Source organism: Panthera onca, chromosome F2, assembly GCF_046562875.1.
Source record: "Panthera onca isolate mPanOnc1 chromosome F2, mPanOnc1 haplotype 2, whole genome shotgun sequence".
Taxonomy (NCBI): Eukaryota; Metazoa; Chordata; class Mammalia; order Carnivora; family Felidae; genus Panthera; species Panthera onca.
The window spans coordinates 4,836,196-4,863,520 of NC_138356.1; the positions used below are offsets into that span (position 1 = coordinate 4,836,196).

The 27,325-nt window shown below is 44.9% G+C and overlaps 1 protein-coding gene across 7 annotated transcripts in view; it reads right to left on the reverse strand.

Moving 5' to 3' along the window:
- Positions 1-27,325, reverse strand: part of ST18 (ST18 C2H2C-type zinc finger transcription factor) — a 258,776-nt gene that overhangs the window by 44,149 nt on the left and 187,302 nt on the right. For all 7 annotated transcript variants that reach the window (XM_060610513.3, XM_078441753.2, XM_060610512.3 and 4 more), the window contains 7 exons: positions 26,986-27,185; positions 18,168-18,959; positions 13,482-13,616; positions 11,614-11,704; positions 10,244-10,348; positions 7,506-7,699; positions 5,165-5,376 (listed from right to left, as the gene is read on the reverse strand). In XM_060610513.3, the coding sequence (XP_060466496.1) occupies positions 5,165-5,376; positions 7,506-7,699; positions 10,244-10,348; positions 11,614-11,704; positions 13,482-13,616; positions 18,168-18,959; positions 26,986-27,185 (1,729 nt within the window). The remainder of the gene's footprint in view (positions 1-5,164; positions 5,377-7,505; positions 7,700-10,243; positions 10,349-11,613; positions 11,705-13,481; positions 13,617-18,167; positions 18,960-26,985; positions 27,186-27,325) is intronic.

Genomic DNA, 27,325 nt, shown 5'->3' on the forward strand with positions numbered 1-27,325 from the left:
TCCCTCTGCTTAGGCTGCTGCCGCGATTAGCCCCCAACTTTCACCTTCTGGCTCATGTTCTTCCACTTTTACTGCCAGGTGCTTTGTTTGGAGAGGATCTTTTCTGTATTGAAAGCTATCTGATGTTGTCAAAGCAGGTAGGGTATTAATAATAAAAAATATATATATAGCATATATTACTCTATAGTACCTGAGCATCAAAACTATTAAGTTCAGAGTATTAGCTTATGAAGTGTGCTCACTATAAATAGAATGACGGAATTCAGGGAAGAAATCAGTGTCTGACATAAGGTATGAAATTAAAATAAAATTTCTAACCATTTCCCAAAAGCCATTGTCTGAGACTCGGAACCAAAGTCAGTGAAGATTCTTAAGTTGGACAACAGTCTACATAACACATAATAAGATAATGATAATGATAATGATAAGATAATGATAAGAACTTTAAGAGCGTAAGAAATTGGACAGGTATGAATTAAAATTTTAGTTCCAATTAATAAGAGAAAATTATTTAATGTCTCTATGCTACTATTTCTTCATCTGCTAAGTGGGATGATATCTTCTTTACAGAGTTTCTAGAAGGATTAAAAAGAATTAACACAGTCAGGGCGCCTGGGTGGCTCAGTCGGTTAAGCGCCCGACTTCACCTCAGGTCATGATCTCATGGTTCGTGAGTTCGAACCCCGCGTGGGGCTCTGCGCTGACAGCTCAAAGCCTGGGACCTGCTTCAGAGGTTGTGTCTCCCTCTCTCTCTGCCCGCTCTCTCTCCCCGCTCACGTTCTGTCTGTCTCTCTCTCAAAAATGAATGTTTATTAAATTTTATTAAATTAAATAAACATGAAATGAATGTTTATTAATGTTTATTAAAAATGAAAAAAAAAGAATTAACATAGGCAAAGTGCTTATTTACAGTGCCTGGCACATAGTAGGTGTTCAATAAATGACAGCTAATAATAATAACAGTTTGACTGGGTTTTCGATGCCGAAAGAGACATCCCACTGCTACTGCACTCAGGGGCAAGGAGAGAATTATTCAATGTAATCACACATATCAGTTGGTTCCTTGTGATCTGTGACCCACGTCTCTTGAAACATTTCACTGAAAATTCGTGATACAATCTGACACGATACTCAAGTTACTGAAAAAGGCTGCTTTTGGATTCTAAGCATCCCAAGAGCCATCAGGCGATTTCCGATACCGGGCAGCAAGAATGGTGAAGTGCTATCATGTTGTTTCTCGGCCTTATTCAAGCACAAAACAGATTTTGAACTTTAAGCGTTTCAACCGAGTGTCAGTTTTTTGTTTTCTTTTAAGGCATACTGTGCATATGCCACTTCGTCTAAACAGGTGGGGAAAACACCAAAACAAACAACAGAATGCTTGGCAAGCAGAAGCGATCGGGATAAAGATAGACGGCGTGCGTGTTCCTACCTCTGCTGCTGAGGGCGGGAGGAAGGCAGGCCGCGGGGAGGGTCTCCAACAAGCACTGGCCCGTGCGCTCAGGGGCCAGAGGAAAGCGCTCGGCCAACTCAGCCAACCCGGGCTTGCTCTGCGCCTGCTGCCCCTTTCTGCTAATGCGGGGCTCCTAACGGCAGTGACGGCCGTGGGACCAAAGAGGGAGTGTCTGAGGTTGTGGCCCATGCCCGTTTTACAAACTCCTATTATTAAGACGAAGGACATTATACCAACGATACGATACCCACTACTATGGGTACCGCTGACTTCTTCTTCTGACTTGATGCCTTAGAGAGATATTTAAAACAACATACAGGTGATGTGGGTGGTGTACATGTGCTGGGAACGTGCCGGACTGTCTTTTAACAAATACACAATTCCTCTTAACCTCTGCTTTCAAGCTATAATGGACTCAGTGGGGCAGCGATGGGCAATGTTAGCACTGATTTTTCTCAACACGGTGTGGGGAAAGGGTCCCTGAGGGAAGCGTCTCGGCAGCGTCGGGTAGACCGCTGCTCGGGGCCGCGCGACTTCAGAACGATGTAGAGTATCCGTGTTGTCCCTTCACTGCTTCTAGACTCTGCAGGAACTCACAGTTGCGTTGACTCTCTGAACAGTCTCTGCTCCCTTTGTTTTCTACGAGAGCAGGGATTTCGCACGAAACCATGAACCTGACACTGAACTCGGAGGCAGTCGTGAGCTTACACGTGGCACAAAGAAAACCTGTATGTGACCCCAGCAAGTAGGCAGGAAGGCAATTTCAAGGTTAGTGTCCTTTGGCTTGATTTTAAAAAGGTGGCCTCCACACGTGACAGCGTGGTCTCTAATTTGTTCTTTGACTGGGCTCTTCAGGCAACGTCAGAGAAGCCCATTCCATCAAGGAAGTGAGCGGTCTGCCCTCAGCCAAGTTCTGATAAAAGCCACTCTTGCCTCCCCTTAACACTAAAAATGTCATCTCTGGAAACCCAGCTCCCCACCTGGGACAACGATTTCTTTCTTTCTGCCTTGCCCATAAGCTCCCTGAAGGCAGGGTCTGTGGCAGGATTTAACACGCAGCTGGCCAGTCGAACCCTCGTAGACCGTTTCGTGGGTACGGCTAAGAGTCCAGCTGCCAGAGTATCTCTCTAGTACATCAAAAAACGCTCCTCTGCTCAGCTATAAGAGTAGAGGAGGGCACATCTGTATATCTCTACATCCTTCCAACCAAACAAGGAGCTCAAGACATCTGCGGGTTTTGGTTAGCAGAAATAAGCACGGGAACCACCACAGAGGAAAAATCAAATCACAGTGGATAGAGAATCCGGCTAGCATTCAACATGGAGGGGAGGACTGTTCATATATAGTGAATCCTAGATGAGGTAAAGGGCACGGAGCAAAGTGCAACACTGAGTAGAACTAGCGTGCGCTGGGCACTCTTGGATCAGAGGCCACTTGGTGGGGTTAATTGCTTTGGCCTTTTCTCATTGTTTTGCTACGATCATTACTTTTGTTGTTGTTGTTGTGGCTTCGGGGATTTATGAGGTCCTCTTTGATATCTGGAGCACAGGGTCCAGCTAGGAGAGAGCTCTGCAAGACGTTGCAGTCGTGTGCGAACGTGTCCCTGGAAGAGGGATTCGCACGTAGTGACACCGTAGGGGGGACCTATTTATCCTGTTTTCACCACCGCTGTAGGAAAACGGCTTTTTGAACTGCGAGTGGAATAAAGTCCGCCTGAAAGTCGCTTGTTGCACTCTGTGTCTCCTCTTCCTCATCATACATCAGTGGTTTGGCTTCTGCGGGTAAGACTTGCTTGGCCGTCTGGGGGCTGGGACACACAGTGCGTCCTGTCAGCCCGGGCGGGGGCATCCGCTCCGCAGAATAACCCTGGCACACACAGTGCTCCCGACAGGGGTGTAAGAACAGACGCAGAAGCCACTTATTTGGATTTTTGGAATGCGCCAATTTAACAGTCACGCTTCTGACCAGAAAGTATTCAAGAAAAGAACAAAACACGTATAGCAATAAGAAAAAAAAAAAAAAAAAAAACTCTCAGATTTCGGTCATCTTTGTTTGATTCCTTATCTGGCCCCAGCAACTAACAGAACGTGGAGAATATAAAGGTTAAAGGCAGAATTCCAAAAAACAACAAAAAAATATCTACACATGCAGATGGAAAGCCCTCATTCTGCAGCCCTTTGCTCAAGTAATTTAGGTAGCATTAATCATTATTCTCAAAGGACAGCCTTAACAACAAATACTATAAAGCCCAAGACAGTGGATATTTCAGGCTTTCTCCAACTGGCTGTGTGTTAGAACATCCCTTTGCAAAAGGAGAAATTTACTCAGGTTTTAAAAAATGGATAAAAATGAACTAAAGTAGCCCTGAGAGCACCCTAAATAATAATTCGTTTCTATAAATAATTTCTGACCCGAATGCTTTTGAATTCGGATAGCTCGGTATTTTCTTTACCGTTTTCAGAGGATGCGTTTTTCTTTGTTTAAGAACCTCATTTGTTTAAAAATTGTTTTTGAGTGGTTTTTGGCCACCAACTCTTCCTGGGGTTTACTTGGCTCAGATTTGTCCAGAAGCTAATTCTGATTCTTCTGTCAAATGCTCGATGGCACCACGTTCCCTGCTCTCCTGAAGGCCTGGCAGGCTTAGGTGAGCAGCTGACCACACCAGGGATGGGGTTGAGCTTACAGGGAAAAAGAGAGCCATCCACGCTAATCGCCTGAGTTTCGGGGCTAGAGTTTAACCCAGGAGATCTCCCACTTAAAGCAAGGGTAAAATCTCTTCTCCAGATAAGCCTGGGCACTTTGCTTCAGCTGGCTTCAGCCATCTAAGGAGGAAAAGCATTTCTTCTAACTGAGCCCTTTGCGTAGATAGGAGTTACAGGCTCCAGCTGACGGCCTGCGGACAAGCTCTCCTAGTCCCTCTGGGGCTCTGAGGCTCGCTTGCTACTCTGGAGCGTGAGAAACCCCTCCTCTTCAAAAGGCAAGAACTGGGACATCTTTGTTTTTTGTTGCCATCAAGGTATCCTAAACATGGATGTCTACTTCTCATTGTTAGAGAGGAGAGATTAGTGGAGAGACGTGGTTAATTTCATCGGCTTCAGAAATGTGGCATCTTCAGAAAGTTCGCAGACTTTGATTTTGGATTTGAACGCCCCGAGTCCTCAAGTGCCCCCCACCTCCCAAACCATCTCATGTTGATTTAGTGTATCCAGGTTTTACTATGTGTCCTTTGAGAATACCATAGCAACCGAGGCTACCTTCCATTACACAGTAGTAACGCGGACAATCACAAAATCGGACGGGTCAATTTTGCAACTGTTTTACAAGTCCCTGTGTACTCCGACATTCCCTACCACCTTTGACAGCAGAAAGCCTCCATTGTTCACACTGGCTTTAACGGCAAGCCTCTCTCTTGTGTGCCCAACACAAAGGTAGGTCTGAAATCTACAAAGTCCCCAACACAAAGCTAGGTCTGAAATCTACAAATCTCCGCAACGCACGTCTCCCCAGACTCTGGGGTACCACCTTCAAGAACAACACTCTTTCACTCCTCCCCGAAGCCACTACACTCAGGCCCTCTTCCTAGGACGGGGAAGGGATGTGCTTTAGGGGTGGGGGAGCGGCGTGGCAGTGAATGTGGTTAGGAACACGAAAAGCAGTTTATTCTCACGGTTCAGTCACTGGCCCACCCTCCGGGCTCTTGGACTGGCCTACCTTGGCATGCAGACTCTGTGGTTTGTTGGAGAGGATGTCTGCAGTTTCCCTGCAGCGGGTGGAAAGGTTCAGGATGGCAGCAGTTGCTGCTATGTGGGTGTCTTCACTACATTGACCGTAGCTGTAAGAGCTGGCACGACAAGGGCTCTGTGTGTGGGCGCCCGCACTAGGCAGTCGATTAGGAAATTTCCCTGGATTTGAAAAATGCTTTGCTGTTGAAGAGAGATTTGATTAGCAATTGCACGGACGTGGTTTTCGTCATTAAATAGATTTGTTTTAAAGATATAACTTCTTGCACTGAAATATGTTAAGAACAGATTTTAAAAAACACGATCCATTGTCTACTGGTACATTAAACAAAGGGGATTCAGATCGGTTTTCGCAGAAGTCTCCCAGACCAAACGTTGTGATTGCTGGGGAAGAAGGTCTATTCTCTTGATATTTTTCGTCTTTACACGTCTGATGGTAAAAACTCTGTAACTCATGTGATGGGGCAGGTGCACTGGAAGCCTTTGTGGCAAAAATTGTAGATTCAAAACCACATTAGCAAAACCCATCAGAGACCACAGGAGCTTAAGACTCGTACATCTGTGAACCATGTATGTGTGAGGACCAGTGATTCCTGTAGAGAAAAAAGTGTACCCTTTCGACATTTGTTTTCATAGTAACCGTTTATATTTAGACATCGAATTGCATTCTTATTATTTGACATTCAGGTTTGTTTTGTGCTTAAAGCAGCAGAAGTTGTTCCTCACGTCCAACTACATGGGACTACATACACGGCAGTGTCTTTAATGAGCTGGCATTTTGCATATTTAGGTAGAGCACGATAAGTAAAGGACAGAGAAAATGTTCTCAGGGTGAGCAGAAAGGCAATTTAGTTATCAAGGCTGAGTTTCTGTTTTATGTTTCTGCTGTGGCACCAAGGCATTACTGAGAGAGAAAATTAACCATATTTCCTTTCACTCTGGGTGTTTGTAAACATCACTCAAGGTCATGGGAGAAACACCCAAGATTTAAGTGGGATAACATAGAAGTACTTATTTATTTTGCTGTAAATGTTGCTTATTCTAAATATTTGATCATTATTTTTCATGAAGTAATTGAAAGCATTACCAAATATTGTTCCTATTGTTGCAAAAACGTAGGAATGTCACTGAATGGTTTGCATTTTTAAACCAACATCTGTGTTGCATAAGTGTATAGAATGCCCTTAACCAGCTTCACCCGAATCAAACATATATGTGTATGTGCATGCATGTGGGTATATTTTGCATTTTTATAATAGAGAACATTGTGTGTGTATGTATAGGTGCAAACGAATTTTTTCCTGGATCTAACAGGATTATTGTCAGTGTTATTTATGTTGGCTGGCCTATTTTGGGTAAGAATAGATAAAATATCTTTTGGAGTGGAATGTACTTGCTCTCGATGGGCCAATTCCTTTCAAGTCTGTTTATCACTGCTAGGTTTTATATAACATGCCAGTTCTTGGAAGGAAGTGACCAACACCAGAGAATGAAGCGCATAGTATGTGTCCTGAGAGCACTCAGTCTAGGTAACTAGGTAGATCGAAGAGATTCCATGGATGTGTATGTTGTAACTAGTCCATGGTCTATGGAGAACTCAAACTGGGGAATCACTTCACTTCTTTCCTTATGACTGTTACCATGACAAAGAAATCATGCCTGGGTTTCTCCCAACGCTCACTCTCTTACCTTTTCGTTAGAATATTCAAAGACTCTAAAACACTTGAAGAAATGTGTTAGTAAGAACACCCAAGTCGTATATATCATAGCATCTTTGAGCTCTGATCTTCTACATGGATGTGACACCATTGGAGTATTAACACACTTTAAGTGACTCTATAGTCATTCTTAAATATGCGGTTACCATATTGCTCTCTAGTAAAATCTTGATTTCTGAACCGTGAGTTTCTCAGACTTTTCACTTCTTCTCTCACTTTCGGACTAATTGCTCTTGTAGATTTAAGCACCATTTGAAGTAGTATTTCAACATCTTATGTATTAAATTTCCATAATTTCAGTATGAACCAAAATTGTGATGATTATTACAGTTTCAATATATGATCCCAATCCCACCTAAATGTGAACTAAATATTTCTTTAGTAAATTACTGTATTTCGATTCAGCAATGGCACAGTGTTTGTAAAATAATTAGTCCATTAACTATTCACCATATTCAGTGTAACCTCATGCAAAATCAGAACACTGAGCAACACTGAGCAATATTCTACATTTGAGTACACTCTCCCCCCCCCCCCCCAACACACTCAGGCAAGGTGCTGGTTTTGGAATAAGGATTAGGATTTGAAGCTTACATTCAGGAAATGGTGGCGTTTTTCGTCCTTGACCTGTTTGTACGAGAGGGCGTTTGCCAAAAACCTGGGCATCGAAACTGGCATAATCAAATGGTACTTTCCCAAACTTCTCTTGTTCTTTTGACACCGTGGCTCTGGGAGAGGTGATGGCTTGTGATCGGAAATTGAATTCAATTTGTTTCACCAAGCTCGTCCTGAAGAAAAAGGGGAGAGTTTAGAAGAAATATGGTGAAACTCTTGGTGAGCATATTAGCATCAGAATTGAAAGCAGACCGAATGTGTCATGCCTGTTGGTACCCACAGAGACAGTGCACTGTGGAGAAGAGCCGTGGTCACAGCAGGATAAAGCACAGAGTGGCAGGAGCCAGAGACAGGAGGTACTAAGGACTCAGGGTGGCTATGGTACGGCTGCATGTCATGGGTCCGAGTCCCCCATGAGTAAAAGAGGAATGTGCAATTTTGCACTCATCTTATGCGGATGCAATGAGGAGCAAGTGTTTGATGACTGTTGGCGCTTTGAGCTCCACAGAGGAAAGTGCCATGTAACTCTCATTAGGGCACTGACAAGGCGTGCGCATTCTGCTTGTTAGGACTGTTCATCAGATTGGCTGATTCACGAAAAGTCACGATTGTAGCTGGTGTCGAGATGGCATTACAGTCCGTTCGGAAGAAGCAATGCTGAGCCCTGCTCTCCTTCAGCAGAGCTGATGGGAGCCTGATGGGGGCAGGGGCAGTATGGGCACCAGAAACTTGACTTCTGAATTAGGAGTTTCTCAGGCTTTTCCCCCTTTTCCCCCTTTCGTCTGAATGTTTTTGTTGATGTAAATAATACTTAAGGTATTATTTTATCTATTAAACTGCCATAATTTCAGTATGAATCACAATTACCATACTGTCATAGCTATCACATTTTTCAATAGAATTATCTTAATCCAAGTTACATCTGAATTAACGATTTCCTTAGAACCATTGTACTTAGATTAAACAAGGGCATCATATTTGTGTAACCAAGAAAAACACAAATATGCGTCTAATGGTAAAAGAGCATAAACAAGTGTACCTCTCAGAATTTAGCAACATCAAAAATACATATGTGGTTTTCTTTCGTTTTCCACCAAAACTTCCCTGACTCATCCGAATGCCAAAATTTCAATGATATTTCTCGGATTAGGTAAAATACATTTTAGCTGCTACACAAAAATATCTGAGTAGTTAGTTGGTCTAATTATTGTATATGTAATTTGGTTTCTACCCCTAATATATCAGCGTTCTAGCCTAAAACAACATTTTTTTTTCAGAAATTAGCAAAATAAAACATCATGCTATTTCTGTATTTGATAAATAACCTGCTTAGGGAGAAACTAAGAGAATATGGTCATATTACCCAAGAACTTTGTTGTAAGATGTTTTTGTCTTTTTTCAAAATGTTTATTTATTTATTTTTGAGAGAGAGAGAGAGAGAGACAGAGGGAGAGAATGAGCAGGGGAGGGTCAGAGAGAGAGAGAGAGACAGAGACAGAGACAGAGACAGAGACAGAGACAGAGACAATCTGACGCAGGTTCCAGGCTCAGGGCTGTCAGCACAGAGCCCCATGTGGGGCTCAACCTCGCAAACCGTGAGATCATGACCTGATCTGAAGTCGGACACTTAACTGACTGAGCCACCCAGGCACCCCTTTGTTGTAAGATTTTTCATTGCTATTTGGTAATTCATGATCTTTGCTTGACATATGTTCTCCACTCATGGGATTTTTGACTCTTTTAATTAAGTCTATAAGAGCACATATTCAGGGAAGTCCTATCTTGAAAATACTCCTAATAACTACTTTGCATTTCAGTGTCTCAGTAACAACAATGAAGATCTGGTCATCTATTTTAACCCCGAAATCACTTTTCCTACATATACGATTTGTATATTAATAAACATACAACTTCTCATTGTGCCATCACACATAGCTTATTTTTTAGTGATATGTAAAGTCTTCTAACCTGCTAGAGCTTATGAAGTACTTGGGGCAAATAGGAGAGGTTTCATTAATAGTTATCAACTCACGGAATGAATTTTTGTTTTAAAGGAACTACATGTGTAGCTGGAACACAAGAATGAATATACACCATCACGTACTTTGGGTAGGTATGAGTGATTTGTGAAGGCATTTTCTGCAGGCATAAAGGTTAATCATCGGGAGTGCTTACCTAACCAGTGGGGGATGGGTTGCACTTGGTGACAGAGAATTTTGATTAATATATGTTATAAACTGTATTTCTTTTTTTAAGCTTATTTATTTTGGAGAGAGAAAGAGAGCCAGAGAGTGCGTGCACCAGAGCAGGGGAGGGACAGAGGGAGAGAGAGAGAGAATCCCAAGCAGGCTCTATGCTATCAGGCTATCGGCACAGAGCCCGACACGGGACCTGACCGCATGAATTGTGAGATCGTGACTTGTGCAGAAATCAAGAGTTTGACGCTTCACTGGGTCACCCAGGAGCCCTTACTTTATTTCTTTTAGATTCACCCACATTATGTTTCCTTTACATGCAGATCAATTTCCTGGTGAACTTCTGGAGGGTCTGGCCACTTAAGCCCATTTAAGTGACAGTACGATTAACTGGGCCAGCCTCTCAGACCCTGGTAGTTGAGAACGAAGGTCAGGCCATAGGGAACTGGCACACGAGGGGACATGGGCGGCATCGTGTGGGAGCATGGCACGCACATCCTACTCCCCATGGGAGGGTCGTACCTGTGAACCGGGTCAGGACACTGGCCGCTTTTGGGCGAATCAAGCTGACTTTTGTCTTGGGACATTGCCAATTTTTCAGCTGCAGCAATTGGACAACCAGAAAGACTGTTTAAAAAAAAAAAAAAAAAGGAGGATCTGAGTTAAAAAGATGAAGTGATTTGCTTTGGGATGTACCTTAGAGCGTACTTGGCATACATTAAATGTGAAGTCATATTAACATTAGCCCCCTTCCCACCCTAACGGATCCCAAAAGCGTTTTGCAAACTATTGTGTCATCATTTCCCCCGCCCCCCAATCACATCCCAGAACTGATGAATAAGAAACTCAGTTTTAAAATCAGAAAATTGTGTAAGGGAGAAAAATCTAAATTCTTCCGAAACTCCGCAACATTTTAAGTAGAACGCACCCACTCCAATTGGAATGTGCCCAGCTATAGAAGCTAGCGTGAAAATTCCATGGTTTATCTTAAGATCTTCAGAAAAATGTTAGGGACTTAATTTTAAATCAGTTCAAATTTAAAGTACCGAATACGAAGTTTTCTGGCCATATGCTTACGAGTCAAATGGTATCTCATGACCACATGATCGATACATGGTATAAAGTATACATAAAACAGTAGGAATTTCCAACAAAAGTATTTACATATACCCAACACATTTGTGTGTAAATGCACATATGTGTTTTAAGTGGGTGACAATCTCAATGTAACGCATCTGGAATCTTCATCCTGGTTTATAGTGAGAACCATAGTACACTGAAGCCCTTTTGGTACCTTTTTTTATTTTTTAAGTTTATTTATTTATTTTGAGAGAGAGAGAGACAGCCAGGGAGGGGTAGAAAAGGAGAGAGAGAATCCCAAGCAGGCTCCGCACTGTCAGTGCAGAGCCCGACGCTGGACTCGAACTAGGGAACCGTGAGATCATGACCTGAGCTGAAACCAAGAGCCGGGCGCTTAACCGAACGAGCCACCCGGGCGTCCCTCTTTGGTACCTTTTTAGTGCTTACTGGATGGAGTCCAAGATAAACCCTACGCAACTCCTTTCAATGCAAAAACAGCCATGGTGAGATTCCAGAGCAAAACAGAACACGTTCTATTTGTGTGACTGTATGAATACATAACGCTAGTCTTCAAATAGAACGTTTTTGTTTGCATAACTGGCTGCTACACGAAAATTTCTAGGAAAGTAAATTGTGTTTTTTTGTTTGATTCACTCTGCACATGCTGAGAATACTTCTCTGCTTCAAGTGGCAACATATTTGATAGCGATCCAGCGATTTTGGTAACACATTGTTAGTTCCTTCTTTTCTTGGGGGAAAGGTTCTGCCACGTCTCTTTGTAAGGTAAAAGGTTGGCGCCTCATCACGATTACCTCCTGTGGGTGTTGCGGTTGCTGTTCACATGCCCTCTTCCTGTGCATCCCGGGGTGGGGCACTTGAGCACGTTTTCATGCATGGCAAGGACTAAGCACAAAATGTCACATAAAAGAAGAGAATAATACACCATAAATACATAACCCACTGACAGACTGACTTCCCAGCTTTGCATTCACACGAACTTGGTTATATAACCCACCACGCTCCCTCCCACAGGTGTTTGGGTTGAAATAAATGAGCCCTTGAAGAACTTCAACGATGAAATTCAGCAAGCTTGTTCAAGTTTTAGTTTCTCTAAACTTCACGTTGTGGGTAACACCAGGCTCAAACGAGACTATTCTGCTTCTATTTTCCCTAACCTGAGAAGCTCATAAACTTCCTTTTACGGGTATGTGCTTTTCCCTGTCAAATCGTTCCTTCCATCTTTTCCCCACAGTGTGACCCGAGTACAGTCTTCTTTACTTTCTAAGAGATATTCTTTTGATTCCTTGTCCATTGCCCCCCACTGCCCACCCCCACCGCTATCCAGCTACTGGTGAAACAGCACGGCCGGGTGAACGACCGGGTAAGCAGGCGGGTGAAGGGCTGATCTGATAGGCCCGTGCTGAGCAGATCAGATTCGGTGATTGGCAAAAGCGTGCTTTGGAGAGAGCTGACGTTGAGGCATCCCCACCACTGTGGCTTGGATGACCCAAGAGAGATTTCAATAAGTGGGTTCAGAAAGGAGAGGATGTGGCACGTCGATACTTCGAAACTGAGGAGGCAGCCCTTTCCTTCCCCAGTCTCCTAGCGTCAGAGCGAGGCTGTGGCTCGTGAGACCAACCGATGTTTGCTTTTGCTCAGCACCTTCCGCTCCTGCAGGACGCCCTGGGGAGCCACGGCCGCCAACACCAGCTTCTACAGGGAGCGGGGGCCACGTGGACACTGGGTGGGATGCATCCCTTACGCTTACATGCAGCACGGAGGCTGAGGCCGCTCGTGGGCTTAAGGCAGCCACACCCGCGGGTGAGGAAGGGCTGTGCGGTCACACGGCGTATGAACCGTGCCTTTTACTTTCTGTGTTCTGATGCCTGGACACCTGGGGCCCTGCACACCCCGGAGAGACTGCCCTCTCAAATAGCTTTCGAAGGCAAAGCAACCAATCGTGAGCCCACACCCAAAACCGCCTCCTTTATCAGACTCGCGCTCTCCCCCTGCCAGGTATCAGACACTAATGGACAACCCCCAAGCCCCAGAGCCTACTGAGAATATTCAAACTAGCCAGTCCTAAGCCTGCTTCCTCTGCTCCTTCCCACAGAAGCCGTGGGTAACCCCTCCCCACCCCACCCCCACACCACTGGAGGACGCCTGTGCTTCCCTGCGTGGCCCTGCCTGGCGTGGCCCGCACCCTTCTCTCAGGAACGGTAACAAATTCTTTTCTCAATGTCGGTCGTCTCCTGTTCTATTGGCCTAACTGTACCCCAAGTGTTCTTCTTTTAAAGACAATTTTTTAGTGTTTAGTTATTTTGGGGAGAGACAGAGTGTGAGGGAGGGGCAGAGAGCGAGACAGAGAGAGAGAGAGAGAAACAGAATCCAAAGCAGGCTCCAGGCTCTGAGCCGTCAGCACAGAGTGACGGGAGGTATAAACCCACGAACCGTGAGATTATGAGCTGAGCTGGAGTCTGAGGCTCAACCGACTGAGCCACCCAGGCACCCTTACTTCAAGTTTTCTATTAATATAGTTACTTGGAGATTATCGTGACGCAGAGAGGAATCTTTCTATTTGCATCCCTAAGTCCACATTGGAGGAGAAAGAGGGTAACACCCCGATGCCATGGCGCGTATGGGAAGAGGCCTACTTGCTTTGGGGATAAGCAGTACTCACTTTCCAGGGGAACCCGCACTTTGTGGGGGCACCCCGAAAGGCTGCGGTGGTGGGGGTAGAGTCCCGTCACATGTCCCGTGCCGTCGCACCCCGGGATGGGGCACTTGGTCTCCCTCTTTTCAGGCCTCGGTGAATCTACAGAGAAAGTAAATCAAGAGATTCATTCGACACGCCTTCTTTCCCTTCCCATTCAACACAGTGGCCTTGCGGGGTGACATTTTCACTTCATTCCGTGTTTACATCATAAACATTCTTCTCACGCTGCCTTGAATCAGACCCTCAACTGAGACCTGTGGAAGCATGAAAAACATTTTCAATTTTCTTGGTTTCCTAAGCAAAGGCTGACACGGGGCAGGCGAGTGTTAACAAACGGAGATGGTCTGAAGTTGTCTTGTAGTTAGAGTCTCATGATGAGACACGAACCCCACCGCCAGAGGAGGAAAAAAAAAAAGTGAGAAAGAAGAATGAATTTATTCAAACCCAAACGATGCCGTATTCAAGGAATTTCAAAAAAGCCAGATTCAACGTTAGAAAACTGAGAAGCCACCATGTCTAGATGGGCTGCTCTGGTCTCAGCCCTGTGGGCCCCTGCCCTCCTGTTGCCCTAAGGCTCCAGGTCCTACCTGGGGCGGAGCCTGTTCTGACCAGAGTTAGGCAGGAGTCAAGAAGGCCGTCTGGTGCCACGCTCCACCAATCAGCACTGCCGCCGAGGCCCAAGGTCCCCAAACCCCCACGGTTTGTCACTCTGGATCAGGACAGAGCAGCTGAGGAGAAACTTTCTTTACTTATTTTACTCTGAACGCAGGAACTGAAACCTGAAGCAACAGGAAGGTGGGCCGGCCAGGAAACATTCTAGGGGGAACGGAAGTACGGAGTAGAGGAGGCCTCGAGAGGTCTGCAGTGCCAGGAGCATCGGGGTAGAAGAGGGGACCGCAGGGATGCCTTGCACCACCACCTGTCAGGCCACCAGGGGGCTGCGGCCTAAAGGGCGAGGGCGGGAATCGAGCCGTGCTGAGGGTGGGTTAGATAAAGGGCTGTGTAAAATAAACATAAATATAGCATGGTAGGAGTACAAATACAAAGAAAATATGTGAAATAAACGAGGATTCGCACAAATAGCGGTGGGATGGGAACTGACACAGAAGAGGCCTTCTGGAGCCATTTTCGTAGTCATGACTCCGACGGTACGTAAACTGAAAACAGAAATGTGTTTAGAGCCCAGGCCACCCCCTAGCTCGGGAACGGAATGGTAAGACCAATCACGGGGCACTCCCGGTGCTCACAGAGGAACCAGAATCAGAGCAGGCCTGGGAGCCCCAGAGACAGGGCTAGTGCACAGCCCAGGCTGGCTCGCCAGCCTCTCGGCACACCAAGTGTCACAGAAAGTGAACCCACTTGATGCTGGGAGCCACGACAAATAGTCTGCGAGATCCTGCCGCCCGAAGGCCGAGGGCACTGGAGGAGGGGGCCCATATGCTCCGGCCCCAAGCGCCGCACCGACGGCAGAGTGATGTCGCGGGATGCGACAGCCGTCTCCGGGGGGGGGGGGGGGGGAGGCGGGGGTGGGAAGGCTGCTGCGACGAGGAGACGTGCCTGTGTGATACCACGCCACCCCAGTTGTTGGATTATTAACGGTCCTGGGCAGATGGGCACAGCAGGTTGTATGTAATGCAATTATTTGGGGGCAGGCTTCCAGCAAAGCGGGAGGGGCCAAGGACCCTTCAAGTTCCGCACGCATTGCCGGGGAAGGACGGTGGGCAGAGAGAAAGCTGGAAATTGTAAGTGAGAAATGAACAGCCCGAAGACAGGGAGGCCTCGAGTGGGCGTTTACGTTTAAGGAGGCACAGGCTTTAAATGCCAGGGTGTCCAGACTGTTCTCTGTCTTTTGCAAGACACCAAGAGGCACATTAAGAGTTTTGACTTGCTCTGTGGTTTTATGGGTACGTAAATCCCCCAGTGCTGCCAACTCTGGAGTCGATTCAGGCCTATCGTATCTGTAGACCGAGAATCAAAAATCCTCGAGGTCCGACTCAGGTGATATGAGGAGGGTTGACGAGAGGGAATTAGAGCAAAGGAGAAGCCGTGTGGGTTTTGATGCCCTCCCTCCCTTGGATCCCATCCAGGTGAGGCCACATTTCTAAACCACATTGAAAGGCCTGGCGCCTCTCGTTTCCTCTCCTCGCCACGTTACTTGTCTATAGGCAGCCAGAGAGGGTGTGGGAGATAACGCAGGGCTGGCACCTGACCAGGTGCGGTCCGCTGACAGTCCATCAGGCGCGTCTGCCTGGAAGCCTCCTCCGCTGGGTGAAACGGATGCCATGAAACGCTCTGTGGGGCAGAACCTGTTTGCATGATAAGAAGACGGAGCCCGCTCTCAGGTGACTCTCAGGCCTGGCTCTTTTCCTTTGATCTTCTTTGCCGGATGCATCTTCATGAGGGTGACCTCATCCCCCGGTGCCCTTCCATCCCCGTTTGCCTGGGACAGTCTTATTCACGCCCGATATACTCATGTGATTGTTCCTATGGCTCTGCCAGCGTCTGAGGCTGTCCGATAAAGTCTATCTGCTGCGACCTCCAGTCTCGCTAAATGCTTAGTCAACGAGACAAACTTTTATTAGTTTGGGATTCCTGGCTCATCTGAAGGCTGGAGTGAAACGATATTTTAAGATGCTAGCGCTCTCTCCCTTAACAAGTGGGGCTGCACGCCCAAGGCGGATGGGAAGTTAGGACAGTCTCGGGGAGAGCTGGAATGGCCCTTGGCGTGAGTACTGACCTCGGAGTGTGGACTGCACACCAGACAAAGAGGCGCCTCTTAAGCCACTGGCTTCCACGCCTGGAACACGGATCAGGGAAATGAATGCCTAACTTGGACGCTGCAGGCACCCTCTAGACGAAGCCTGTGGTTCTCGTGCGTTACGAGCTTTACCTCTCTTTGTCTCTGTTTTGTACGGGTCTGGTCTAGATCTTGTTGCATAGGCTTCTAACACCGCAAGGCAGGACCATGGCACCAAGGCACGCCTGGTTATGCTGTTGAGCACCCAGCCCTCGTTAGTGATTCCCTAAATCTTACATGACCCGTGTTCACAAACACAGATTCTGTGGCCTTGTTGTCTTTTCGAAAACAGACAAACAAAATTTTTAAGTTCTATAGAAATGACCAAATATTTTAAGCTATGGCACAAGTAATTAAAGTGTCTCCAAACACTGAATGTCATGGGCTGGAAGATATCATCAGTTGTAAGATGCAACCTCATCTTGTGTGCTAGTAAGAAAGAAAGAAAAAAAGCCAACAACTAAAAGTTAAATTATGGCGTACCCTTCTGATTTCAGAGATGTTAAATGGGAAAACTGTGTATCTTAGAATGAATGAAATGTAGTATCTCACAAATAATGACTTTTTGGAATCTGAAGTCAATTTTATCTTTTTTTTCTGATTTTGTAGTTCATAAGAAAAAAAAACAACAATAAGCACATGCACAAGTAAGTTCAACAAGTTGCATACCAGTGGAGCGCACAGAGCTAAGTATTTAGTAGGTCCTGTCCCAAACTACACACACTGCTCATTAATACTCCATCCTAATCCCAACGCTGGCAGGATGCTTGCAGAGTATTGTTACCTTGCTCCTCACTACATGACATTATTTTATTCTTTTTTAATTTTCTCAGCTCTGAGCTGCAAGACAGTAACTGACAAGATTGCAGGTGAGTACTAATATCGACTTAAAAGGACAAACTGTGCAATTCATGTCCGCATAAATCTCAGCAAGAAGATCATCTAAACTAAGACATTTTTCTTGTAAGCTCCCTGGGGCCATGAGCTTGATTTTCTCTAAGATATGCCTCCCCTGATTCTATGGTTCTCAGACTTTAGGGCACCCAAGAATCATCTGAAAAATGTGCTTAAAAATGCATGTTCTGGAGCAGTAGGTCTGATGGGATCTGGGAAATACCTATTTGAAACAAGCTTTCTAGGCCCGTGAGAACCACCATTTGAGAATTATCACCAGGCCCATCTGGTGCAAGACTTGGGGTGGGGGAGGAATATCTTTATGGGACAGGGGACACACTTTCCCTAAAGTTGAGGAGCAATTTAAAAGTCCAAGCACATGTATCCTCTCATTCATGTTTGGCCCAGATATCTGGGGCCCTGAGTTAGAGCCCGGGTAAAAGCACAGGCTTAAAACAGCATTAACATCCAGTTTTATCCAAGAAGGATCATCCTGGCTGACTTGCCAGTTTCTGAAGCTCCGAAGCAGTCAGATGACCCCGAAAAGAGGCTGGGAAAGAAAAATTAAATTTCTGGAATTGATTTGATTAATAAAATGATTTAAAACCCAGTAAGTACTAATGTACTTCTAACATGTCCAATAAAGTAGTGCATGAGGAGTACTATATATTTTTAAGAAGCAGTCATATTAAAAGAAATAGGGGCAATGGTCCTTGTTTTGCGTGCAAGAACACCGCAAAACTGACCCAGTTTGATCTGACAACAATCTAGAGAGCAAAGCAGAAAAAAACAAAAAGAAATTGTTCATTTTATAATATATATTGGTTTTTTAAATTGCATCAAGTTGTCAAAAGCTACCTGAAAGTGGTCATCAAATCTAACTAATTTTTTTTTCCCAACCCTTAAAGCCATTTTGTTCCTAAAAGAAATGCAAAAAAAAAAAAAAAAAAATGTCTTACGTTTACTGTTCAAGATTTGTCTTCCACCCATGTCAATAACTTTGGTCTGTCTCCTTTCCCCAGCCAGGTGCTCCAAGAGGAACCTGTCCAACTCCTTGTAGGTGTTATGGAAAACACAACCTCGCTCAGCCTGCAGAGCAATTGCCTGCTGCAGCACACTCAAGCTCCCCTTCGCTTTCTCCAGGTCAAGGGACTCTTCTCTCATGGCTGCCAGGCTCCCGTTACCATCTTCCTCCACCCCCGCGCACGAGGGCTGGCCTGTGCCATCTAGTGGTTCCACGCGAGGGTTCTGTGGGTCTCTCCTTTCCGTTTCGGGGTCACACGTGTTTTCACAAGACAGAAACTTGTCCCCTTCGGTTTTGATTTCAGCAGCTCCCAGTAGGTCTTTTCTATCATCCACTAAGATATACTTTGGGACCCTGTGCGGTTTGGTTTCTTCTGAGACGTTGGAGCCACTGTCCCAACCATTCTCTGCACTTTCAGAGCTACTCTCGCTGTCATCTGAAGAGCAGAACCGAAGCTGGGGATCATTGAGTTTTTCTTTTCCGTCATCAGAATGAACCACAAAGTGCTCGTCCGCTTCATCACTCTCCGCTTGGACACACTGGAGGCCACTGCCATTTAAATTCTCACTCACGGTCTGAACAGACACATTGTTTTCCAATTTCCCCAAGTGCATTAAAGATTTGACCACGAGCTCTCGATAGCAGCCATATCTGTCTTCCTTCCCACTGGAGTTTTCTTGGGCAGTTGAATGAAGGTGCTCATCCATAGGTTTTATCATGGTTTCTTCTATGGAAAAAGAAAGCCAATATTTACAAAAAACAAAACAAAACAAAAAAGCAAAAACTATTTTAAGAAAATTGCACAAATAGATGATAGATCGATTGATACAGATATACATATAGAGTAAGTACAATATGTGAATATGTGAGCTCTATCAATTTTATAAACACTGAAGAGAAAAATATGTATCTTCTTAAAATAAAACAAAACAAAACAGACCTTAATACTCTGAGAATTAAATTTAAAGAAGTGAGCTAGGAGAATTTTCAGCATATTAAGAGCTAATTGTTTCCAGGGTACTGAAATAGATACTTAACAATAACAGAGTGCTGAATGTGAAATTATTGTTTCTTTTTTTTTTTTTTTTCATACTGAGAGTGTGTGTGGATGAGTGGGGGAGGAGCAGAGGGAGAGAGAGAGAGACCGAGAGAGATAGGGGGAGAGAGAGAGGGAGAGAGAGAGAGAGAGAGAGAGAGAGAGAGAGAGAGAGAGAGAGAATCCCAAGCAGGCTCCACACTCCGTGTGGAGCCCAAATGCGGTACTCAATCCCACGGCCATGAGATCATGACATGAACCAAAATCAAGAGTCAGACGCTTAACTCACTGAGCCACCCAGGCGCCCTTACTATACCTCTTTATTGGCAAATCCTAGCCAGCCAGAAGGAAACCAAATATGCATAATACTATGCATTATAACAGAAACATTCATCAGATTTCTCTGCTGGCGTGGCAATGTATCTTCAAAGCTTATTTGGTTTATGTTCTCTACCTCCACAGTTTCTCAAGCACACTTTCAGATTTCATGGAATGTTAGCTAAAATACAAAATACATCCACAGAGAGATGGTAATGAAGAGTTCTGAAGCTTTCAAGGCTTCCTGTTCACTTTCATAACTGTCACGCGGAAATTCCGTGCCAAGGGAAATACAAGCAAATGGGAGAATTAGCATGATCGTATATCTTAACTAGTAACACATTTTCCGGCCTGGTATTTGCACACATTTGTGTAAGAAGGCAACGAGACCAGAGGTGAGTGGCCGCAGTATGTGGCACATGAACTCATCGTTTTCAGTAGAGGGTCAACTGGAGTCTTGACCGTCAAGAGCCCTGTGACTGAGAACAGGCCTCCACGTGCTGCTCCGTCCAGAACAGTCCACTGGATCTCTGTGGTCCTAGTCCAGTTGTTACTGTCCCCCCTTCATTCTTGGCAGTGGCCCAGCTGCAGGGACAGTGTGTGCATGTATAGTCGCATGTATGTGTGTATGTGTTTAGCTGTATGTGTGTGTGCACGTATATGCATAACGACAGTCAGCCTACCCAAGCCGGTCCCAGGGCAAAGGCACCTGTTCAGGGTGCAGAGATGCAGATTCCCCAGTAACCCAGCCCCGGCTGTGAAATGCACCTGACAGCCCAGCAGTGGTCCCCTAATATTCACTAAGACAAAAAAAAAAAAAAAAAAAAAGGAGAGGAAGCAGGGCCCTCTCTGTGTCTCTAAAGGCAGAGTGGGGGATGGAAAACGCAAAATAATAAGCCCCCTTAAAGACTGTGAAAGACACCAAGTGAAGTGCATTCTGTGTTAATAAACATCTTTGGAGGGAAGAAAAGGGCAGCCATCCTGTGTGATGGCTGCAGGAGAGAGTGCCTGCGCCCAAGACAATGTGCCTTTTTTGGTCTCATTTAATTTTTTATAAACATTGTCTCTGACAAGGACACTCAAAAATACATCTCCATCATCTTCCTTTCTGGTAATTATCTCCCTAAATCAACACTGGACTGCCAGGATCAAGTAAATATTGCCATAGTAACTAAAAGCATTTTTGGATGCAGGGAAGAATTTAGTCACAACACTAGCCCCTTTAAATAATGCTGATTATAGGGTGCAGCCTTTTGTGGGGATCTATTCAACATAAACTGAAAAATTTAACATTTTACTTCCTAGAAAAGAGGCTGGAAAAACAAGCACATAATATTTGATAGGACGGTCTATTCTCTCCTGAATTCATATCAGAGGAATTCCAAGTTTAAATAATATATTAAACATAGTCTAAAATGCAAATGAAGTTTTTCTCAATGTCACGGTTGGCTATTAGGAGAAAGTGTAAAGGGTTATGATAATTTTAAAGTATTATGGACTACAGAAAACAAATAAAAAGCATTTTCAGTGAATATGCTCAATTCATTGAACTATTCTCTCACTCCACTTAACTACCCCCATGTGTACAATAATGATTTATAGACATTATACCTAATTATGCATATTTGGGCTGTGTGAGAGTGCTAACAAAAGCTCTAGAAAGCAACAATTACCTCTGTTGCTTAGCTACATAGTTTAAAATATTCCTATTAAGTGCAGATCACCAGAGAGGCGGGAGCGACAAAAACGCACATGTGCACGACAATGCGTTTCACTGTGCCGCCGCTAACTGCTAGCATTTTGGGTCATTTCCAGTTTACATAATTGTTTGGTTCAACTGTTTGTTACATGCTAAAAGAAAATATTTATTAATTATTCTTCAGAAAGAGAGGAGTCCTGCCGACAGAGGTGCCTACGTGCGTGGCACGCGATGGTTTCCGGGGACGTTCGCAAATCTGCAAACCAACTTTCCACGGACCCACCCCTCTCTGGCTCTCTGTCGTTACAAGGGAAAAAACAAAAAGACAAAAACACAACAAAGTTGAGTCAGCTTTTGAGCCTGATAGATCTGTGACGGGCTGCTCACTTCTCTTAGCTTTGTAATGGGCTGCCTACCTTTTTAGGTTAGTGTGTTTTTATTTTCACCGGGCCACTGGTGATTTATTTTGTGCCTTTGCCATTAAAAACAGCTGACCTGGTTTTGACTGTGGGCTCGCGTGCTCACCTCTGTGCAGACCCCGAAGGCATCCTGCACCTTTCCGAAGCCTGTGTCCTCACGCGCATAGTGAGGCCCACTGCGGAGGTCCCACGGGAGTGCATGCAAAGAGGGTGCCACACAACAGGTGTTCGTAAACGGTGGCTCTCTTCTCCCTTCCCCCAGATACAACTTCAGAAGACAGTAACGGCAGAGGATACGTGGACCCCTCCACCTAAATGAGGTGGGGCCTGGTTTTTGTTTATTTACTTTTGAAAGGGGGGAGGGGCAGAGAGAGAGGGAGACACAGAATCCAAAGCCCTCTCCAGGCTCTGAGCTGTCAGCACAGAGCCCAACATGGGGCTCAAACCCACGAACTGCGAGATCATGACCTGAGCTGAAGTCGGCCGCTCAACTGACTGAGCCACCCAGGTGCCCCTGGTTTTTGTTTAGGATAAGTGGTCAATCTGGGCACCTGCGTGGCTCAGTTGGTCAAGTCACCGACTCTGGATTTCAACTTGGGTCATGATCTCACAGATCCTAAGTTCGAGTCACACATCAGGCTCTGCACTGCAGAGCCTGCTCGGGATTCTCTCTCTCTCCCTCTCTCTCTGCCTCTCTCTCTGTTCCTCCCCCACATGTGCTCTGTCTCTCTCAAAATAAATAAACTTTAAACAACAATTAAGAAAAATAAGAATAAGTAGTGAATCCAACGTCTGAGAAAGGGCACACGGTCCAGTGTGAAGGGAACTCAGCCAGTTCCTCACCGACACCACACATACTATGGAACTTCCCACCAACTGCCTTCAGAAACTGGATTTCAAGAGGTGCCTGGGTGGCTCAGTCGGTTAAGTGTCCGACTTTGGCCCAGGTCATGATCTCACGGTTCGTGAGTTCGAGCCCCACATCGGGCTCTGTGCTGACGGCTCAGAGCCTGGAGCCTGCTTCGGATTCTGTGTCTCCTTCTCTCTCTGCCCCTCCCCTGCTCATGCCCTGTCTCTCTCTGTCTCAAAAATAATAAAAATATTTTTAAAGAATTAAAAAAAAAAAAAGAAACTGGAGTTTCAATGCACAATGCACAATGCGGATGGAAAACCGCTATGGGTTTGAGGTCCAGAGACTGGGGCCAGACGGCTGGCCCGGCAGTGCCTTTCTGCGTTCTGAGTCCTGTTCTTATAAATGAGAATGATCCAATGACATCCTAGGACAATAAACTGATGTTCCTGGCATGGTGTTCGGTGCTTTATTGCATTTAATCTTTACAACAAGGACAAGAAAGGTCTATTCCATTTTGCAGAAGGGAAACTATTTCTCAGGAGCTACGGACTTGCTCAAGATTACACAGCTAACCAGTGGCGGCAGGGTTGTGGTTTGGGGGCTTCCAGATCCAGACCCAGAGCCACGTGCTTCCGAACTCCATGCCCATCCCTCTGCAACACATCCCACAGCCCAGGAAGTGCATATGCCATGGGTGATGCTTGCAAAACACAGCGACCCTTAGGAGAAACTGTTCAGCATACTAATAGCCTATTATTTTCCCAAGTTTGGATGCTTGCAAGAGTGAATTTACAGGAAGATACTAAAACACGATTGTCAGCTGACTTGCAGTAAGGAAGAATGGCTCCTGAATTATAAAATTATAAATAAAATATGTAAAGATGAATCAACAACAACCACACGACAAAAATTAACAAGGAACCACACCTCGGCTTTCTCAGCACCACAGCAGCATAGCTCAGAAAATTCCTAAGGTACATTCCTGGGGGCAGTCAGAGCCTTGGGTGATTACCTAGGACACCCCTCCCTCCCCCTGAGAGCATTTCAAAGTGTGGAGTAGGGAGGAGGGGATGGAGCTTGGAGGACACCTTCTGCAACTTAGGGTAAAAAAAAAATAAATGTTTTTGCCCAATATGTAAAGGTTCACATTTGTTTATTTGCTTTAAATCAAAGTCTCTACTCTGAGATGTCTGGTCATCCTAGAAAGTCTATGTTAATGGATTCTCACATTTCGTGTCCACTGTTCTACATCAAAACAATTTTAAAAAGTCATCTGAAAATCCCAAGTTTGGAGCTTGACTCCTTTAATATAAGTGGATTTTATTATAATTGGATTTTAGTTCTGTTTCTGGAACTATCAACGTTGCTTCTATAGACAAATTAGTTTTCCAGGTCTCTTGCATATGTAAATTCTGCTGGGAACAAAAGCCCTAGAAAAATGAATTTATCCTTCAAAGTTCTAAAATCGGGGTGGTTTATTCATTATTTGCAATTTTTTGAGAGGTAAGATGTGTTAAAACGATCATCCCAGCCCCTAGAGCTCTTACAGTTGTGACAGATTTCCCTGAGTCACCAGTGCGTGCTTAGAAACTGAGGAGAGGGGGGCGCCTGGGTGGCTCAGTCGGTTACGCGTCAGACTGCGGCTCAGGTTATGATCTCGCAATCCGGGGGTTCGAGCCCCGCGTCGGGCTCTGTGCTGACAGCTCAGAGCCTGGAGCCTGCTTCCCATTCTGTGTCTCCCTTTCTCTCTGCCTCTCCCCTGCTTGTGCTCTGTCTCTATCTCTCGAGAATAAATAAACATTAAAAAATTAAATAAAAAAACCTGAGGAGGGACTCCACACATTTGGCTAATGTCACTTCCAGGTGACCTTCCTTTCCTCGTCTGCACTGGGGAAGCACGCGCTTGCCCTACCTACCTCCTGGTAGTACTTCGCAAACTTGTCTTCCCTTTGCCCCAGTGAAGAAGCTGCATCTGTATGGGTTTTCCACAATCTCTTCTATCACCACTAATGTCCACCTGCAGCTCTTTGAGAGATAGCCAGTTGGGGGTAGGAGACGCAGTTGTGCCATTAAATGAATTCAAGCTTAGGACCTTAGCCTTCCTGAGCCCTGCTCCCTCTCTTTGTCGTCTGAACTGCCTGCTGAAGACACAATTGGGCACACCCCTGGACAGGTAAAGACCTTGGGGTATCCGGAGTAAAGGAGAGGACAGGTGGAAAGCCCCGATGTTGACTTGCGCCCTAACTCAGCTCTCTTTCCTTCTGGCGAGAGGGGGTGATGGGCTCATAGACTGAAGCCAACGGAGGGTTTTGCTCTTTCAGCCAGGATAGGAGCATCTGTGACCTGTCATTTCTGGAAATGTGACTTTGTGATTTGATGTTGTAAAATGCTGCCCTGTCTACTTTCTGGAGGTAGTCAGAGCATGGGAGAATTGGATTATGGAGCACGGTTAGCTGGGAAATAATTATTTTGCTTATCCTTCAGTTGTGTCCTAATTATCTTCTTTTCAACACCTATGAGCTGCATTACCTTAAGCATTAAATCTCTTTGGTCTTCAGTGATCTCATCTGTAAAATCATGACCATAATCATGCGTACCTCATGTCATTGTTGGGTAGATTAAGTGATGTAATTTATGTGCCTGGAATATATTAAGAATGCAAAAATAATGGCCACCACCACTATAATTTCAGCATATTCATTACTAGTAGTGCTTCGAGTGCTAAATATAAAAATAGATAACATTTGGGAACCTGCAAATAGATGTCCATCAATGCTTGTAACTGAATGTTTCACTGAGAACATTCTGACAGTACATCTTCTTGGCTGGTATTACGCATCTATGATGATCATGTGACTGACGTGAAAGGCAGGAAGTCAGTGGGCAGACCAGTCCTGTCCTCATGGTACTTACAAGAATGGGTTGGTGGAAAAGATGTCCATTTAAAAAAATACTCGGTGAATTAATGTCAGCCAGATGAATTATGCCTCAAGTCTAACCACATCGATCCAAGGACCTTCCCTAATACCGGATTCACCCCGCAATTTTCATAAATCAACGAAAAACTGACCAGCTCAAGGAAACAAATAGTCAAGGATGATTGTAATTTACAGATGACCGATGAGGCTGTAAGCCATATGCTAACTACAGAAAAGCCGGGACATTTACTTAAACACTGTCAAATCAGAATACAACTTTGTTTTAACTGCAAAATCTCAAACTACTCACAAGCCCAAATTACCGAAGATCTGATGGTTGTGACCTGACATTTGTGTTCATTCAGTCAGTACGCTTTTACATCTTTTCTAGTAATACCTATCACTATTACTATGACTCTTTCAATAACAGATATTTATGATCTAAGAACTCACTGCCTTTGGCTTGTATAATACATACTTCTTTTCAAATAACATCTTATGAGTGCATTTTGATTCCTTAAAAAGTCCCATTCAGAAAAGACGTATTTCGTAGAATATATGTACACCTCATTTCATTTTCTAACCAGTCAAGCTTTAGATTTCCATTTATTTTTTTTCATAGATTTTTGAGATATGTTGTGTGTCCTTCGATTTCAGCCTCATGCATAAAGTGGTTGGTGGTGGTCCAACTCCTGGAGGTGCTGTGAGTGCCATGGGCCGAATAGAAGCAACTGTGAACTGGGGAGAAACACATCCCAAAATTTCAAAATAGTAACTACATATCACTTAGCATGCAAACAGCATGTCGTGAGTGAGTGAAGAGTCAAATTCACGAAATATAATGCATGCCTAAAGATAAATGAAAATTATTTATTTCTGAACTAATGGGCACAGTGATACATTTTCCCACTGAAGGAGACCCTGGACGGCCAACTTTAGGTCCCTTCTGCTAAGTCCATTGCTGTAAGTACTTATTTTTAGAATGGCAAAAATATTACGGTCACAGGCCACCGGAATTAGTCTGTGTTATTACCAAATATATTTGGGGGGGGGGGGGTAGTGGCTAAATAATACTCCGCATGTTTATAAAACAAAAGAAGTAAATGCTTTATTTATATATGTCCTATCTTAGATACCTTAAGCTTAAATATGTCTGCCCTTTTATTTTTAAGGGTTCTTTCAGGGATAGACATCCGTCCTATTAGGGGGTCGAGGTTCTCTTTAAGGCTTAGTATCTTTTATTTTCTTCAAAAAGAGGCACAGTCCAATTCTATACTTTTGAAAATGGACTCGGGGCAAGGACTCTCCGTGGCTTGTATTTAGACTCTCCACAGTTACTGACTGAAAAACATCGGCTCTCAGTAAATGGATGCTGAGTGAAAGCAAGGTTTGCTTTTGCTTCCAAACGGGAATCTGCCTTTACAGCCACACAGACTATGTTCTACATAAGTTAAGACTGGGTCTTTGGTGCCAGGGAGTAGACAAAGTTTGGGCCACTCCTGCTCGCTACCTGAGGCGGTGTGATCGCTGGCTTCCGGGAGGCCATCTTCCTCCTCCGCCTCGGTCCTGTCGTCACATTCTTCTCTGCAGTCCACGTTTGGGCTGTAGTGTCGGGGCTTCATTAGCAGGGATTTTCTCTTGTTGACTGGGACGCCCAAAGCCTGCTCTGCAGCTCTCCTCTTCTTCGCCATGGAACAATCGTACGCAGCACTGTAGTGATTGAGGCAAATTAAGAACATGGAGAAAAGACTTTACTGCTACTTGCCATCTGATTTCCATGAAGTGCAACCCAAAGCCTGTGGACGCCTGGGACCAAAGGTTTAGGGTTAGTTGTTGGCACTAATGAAAAC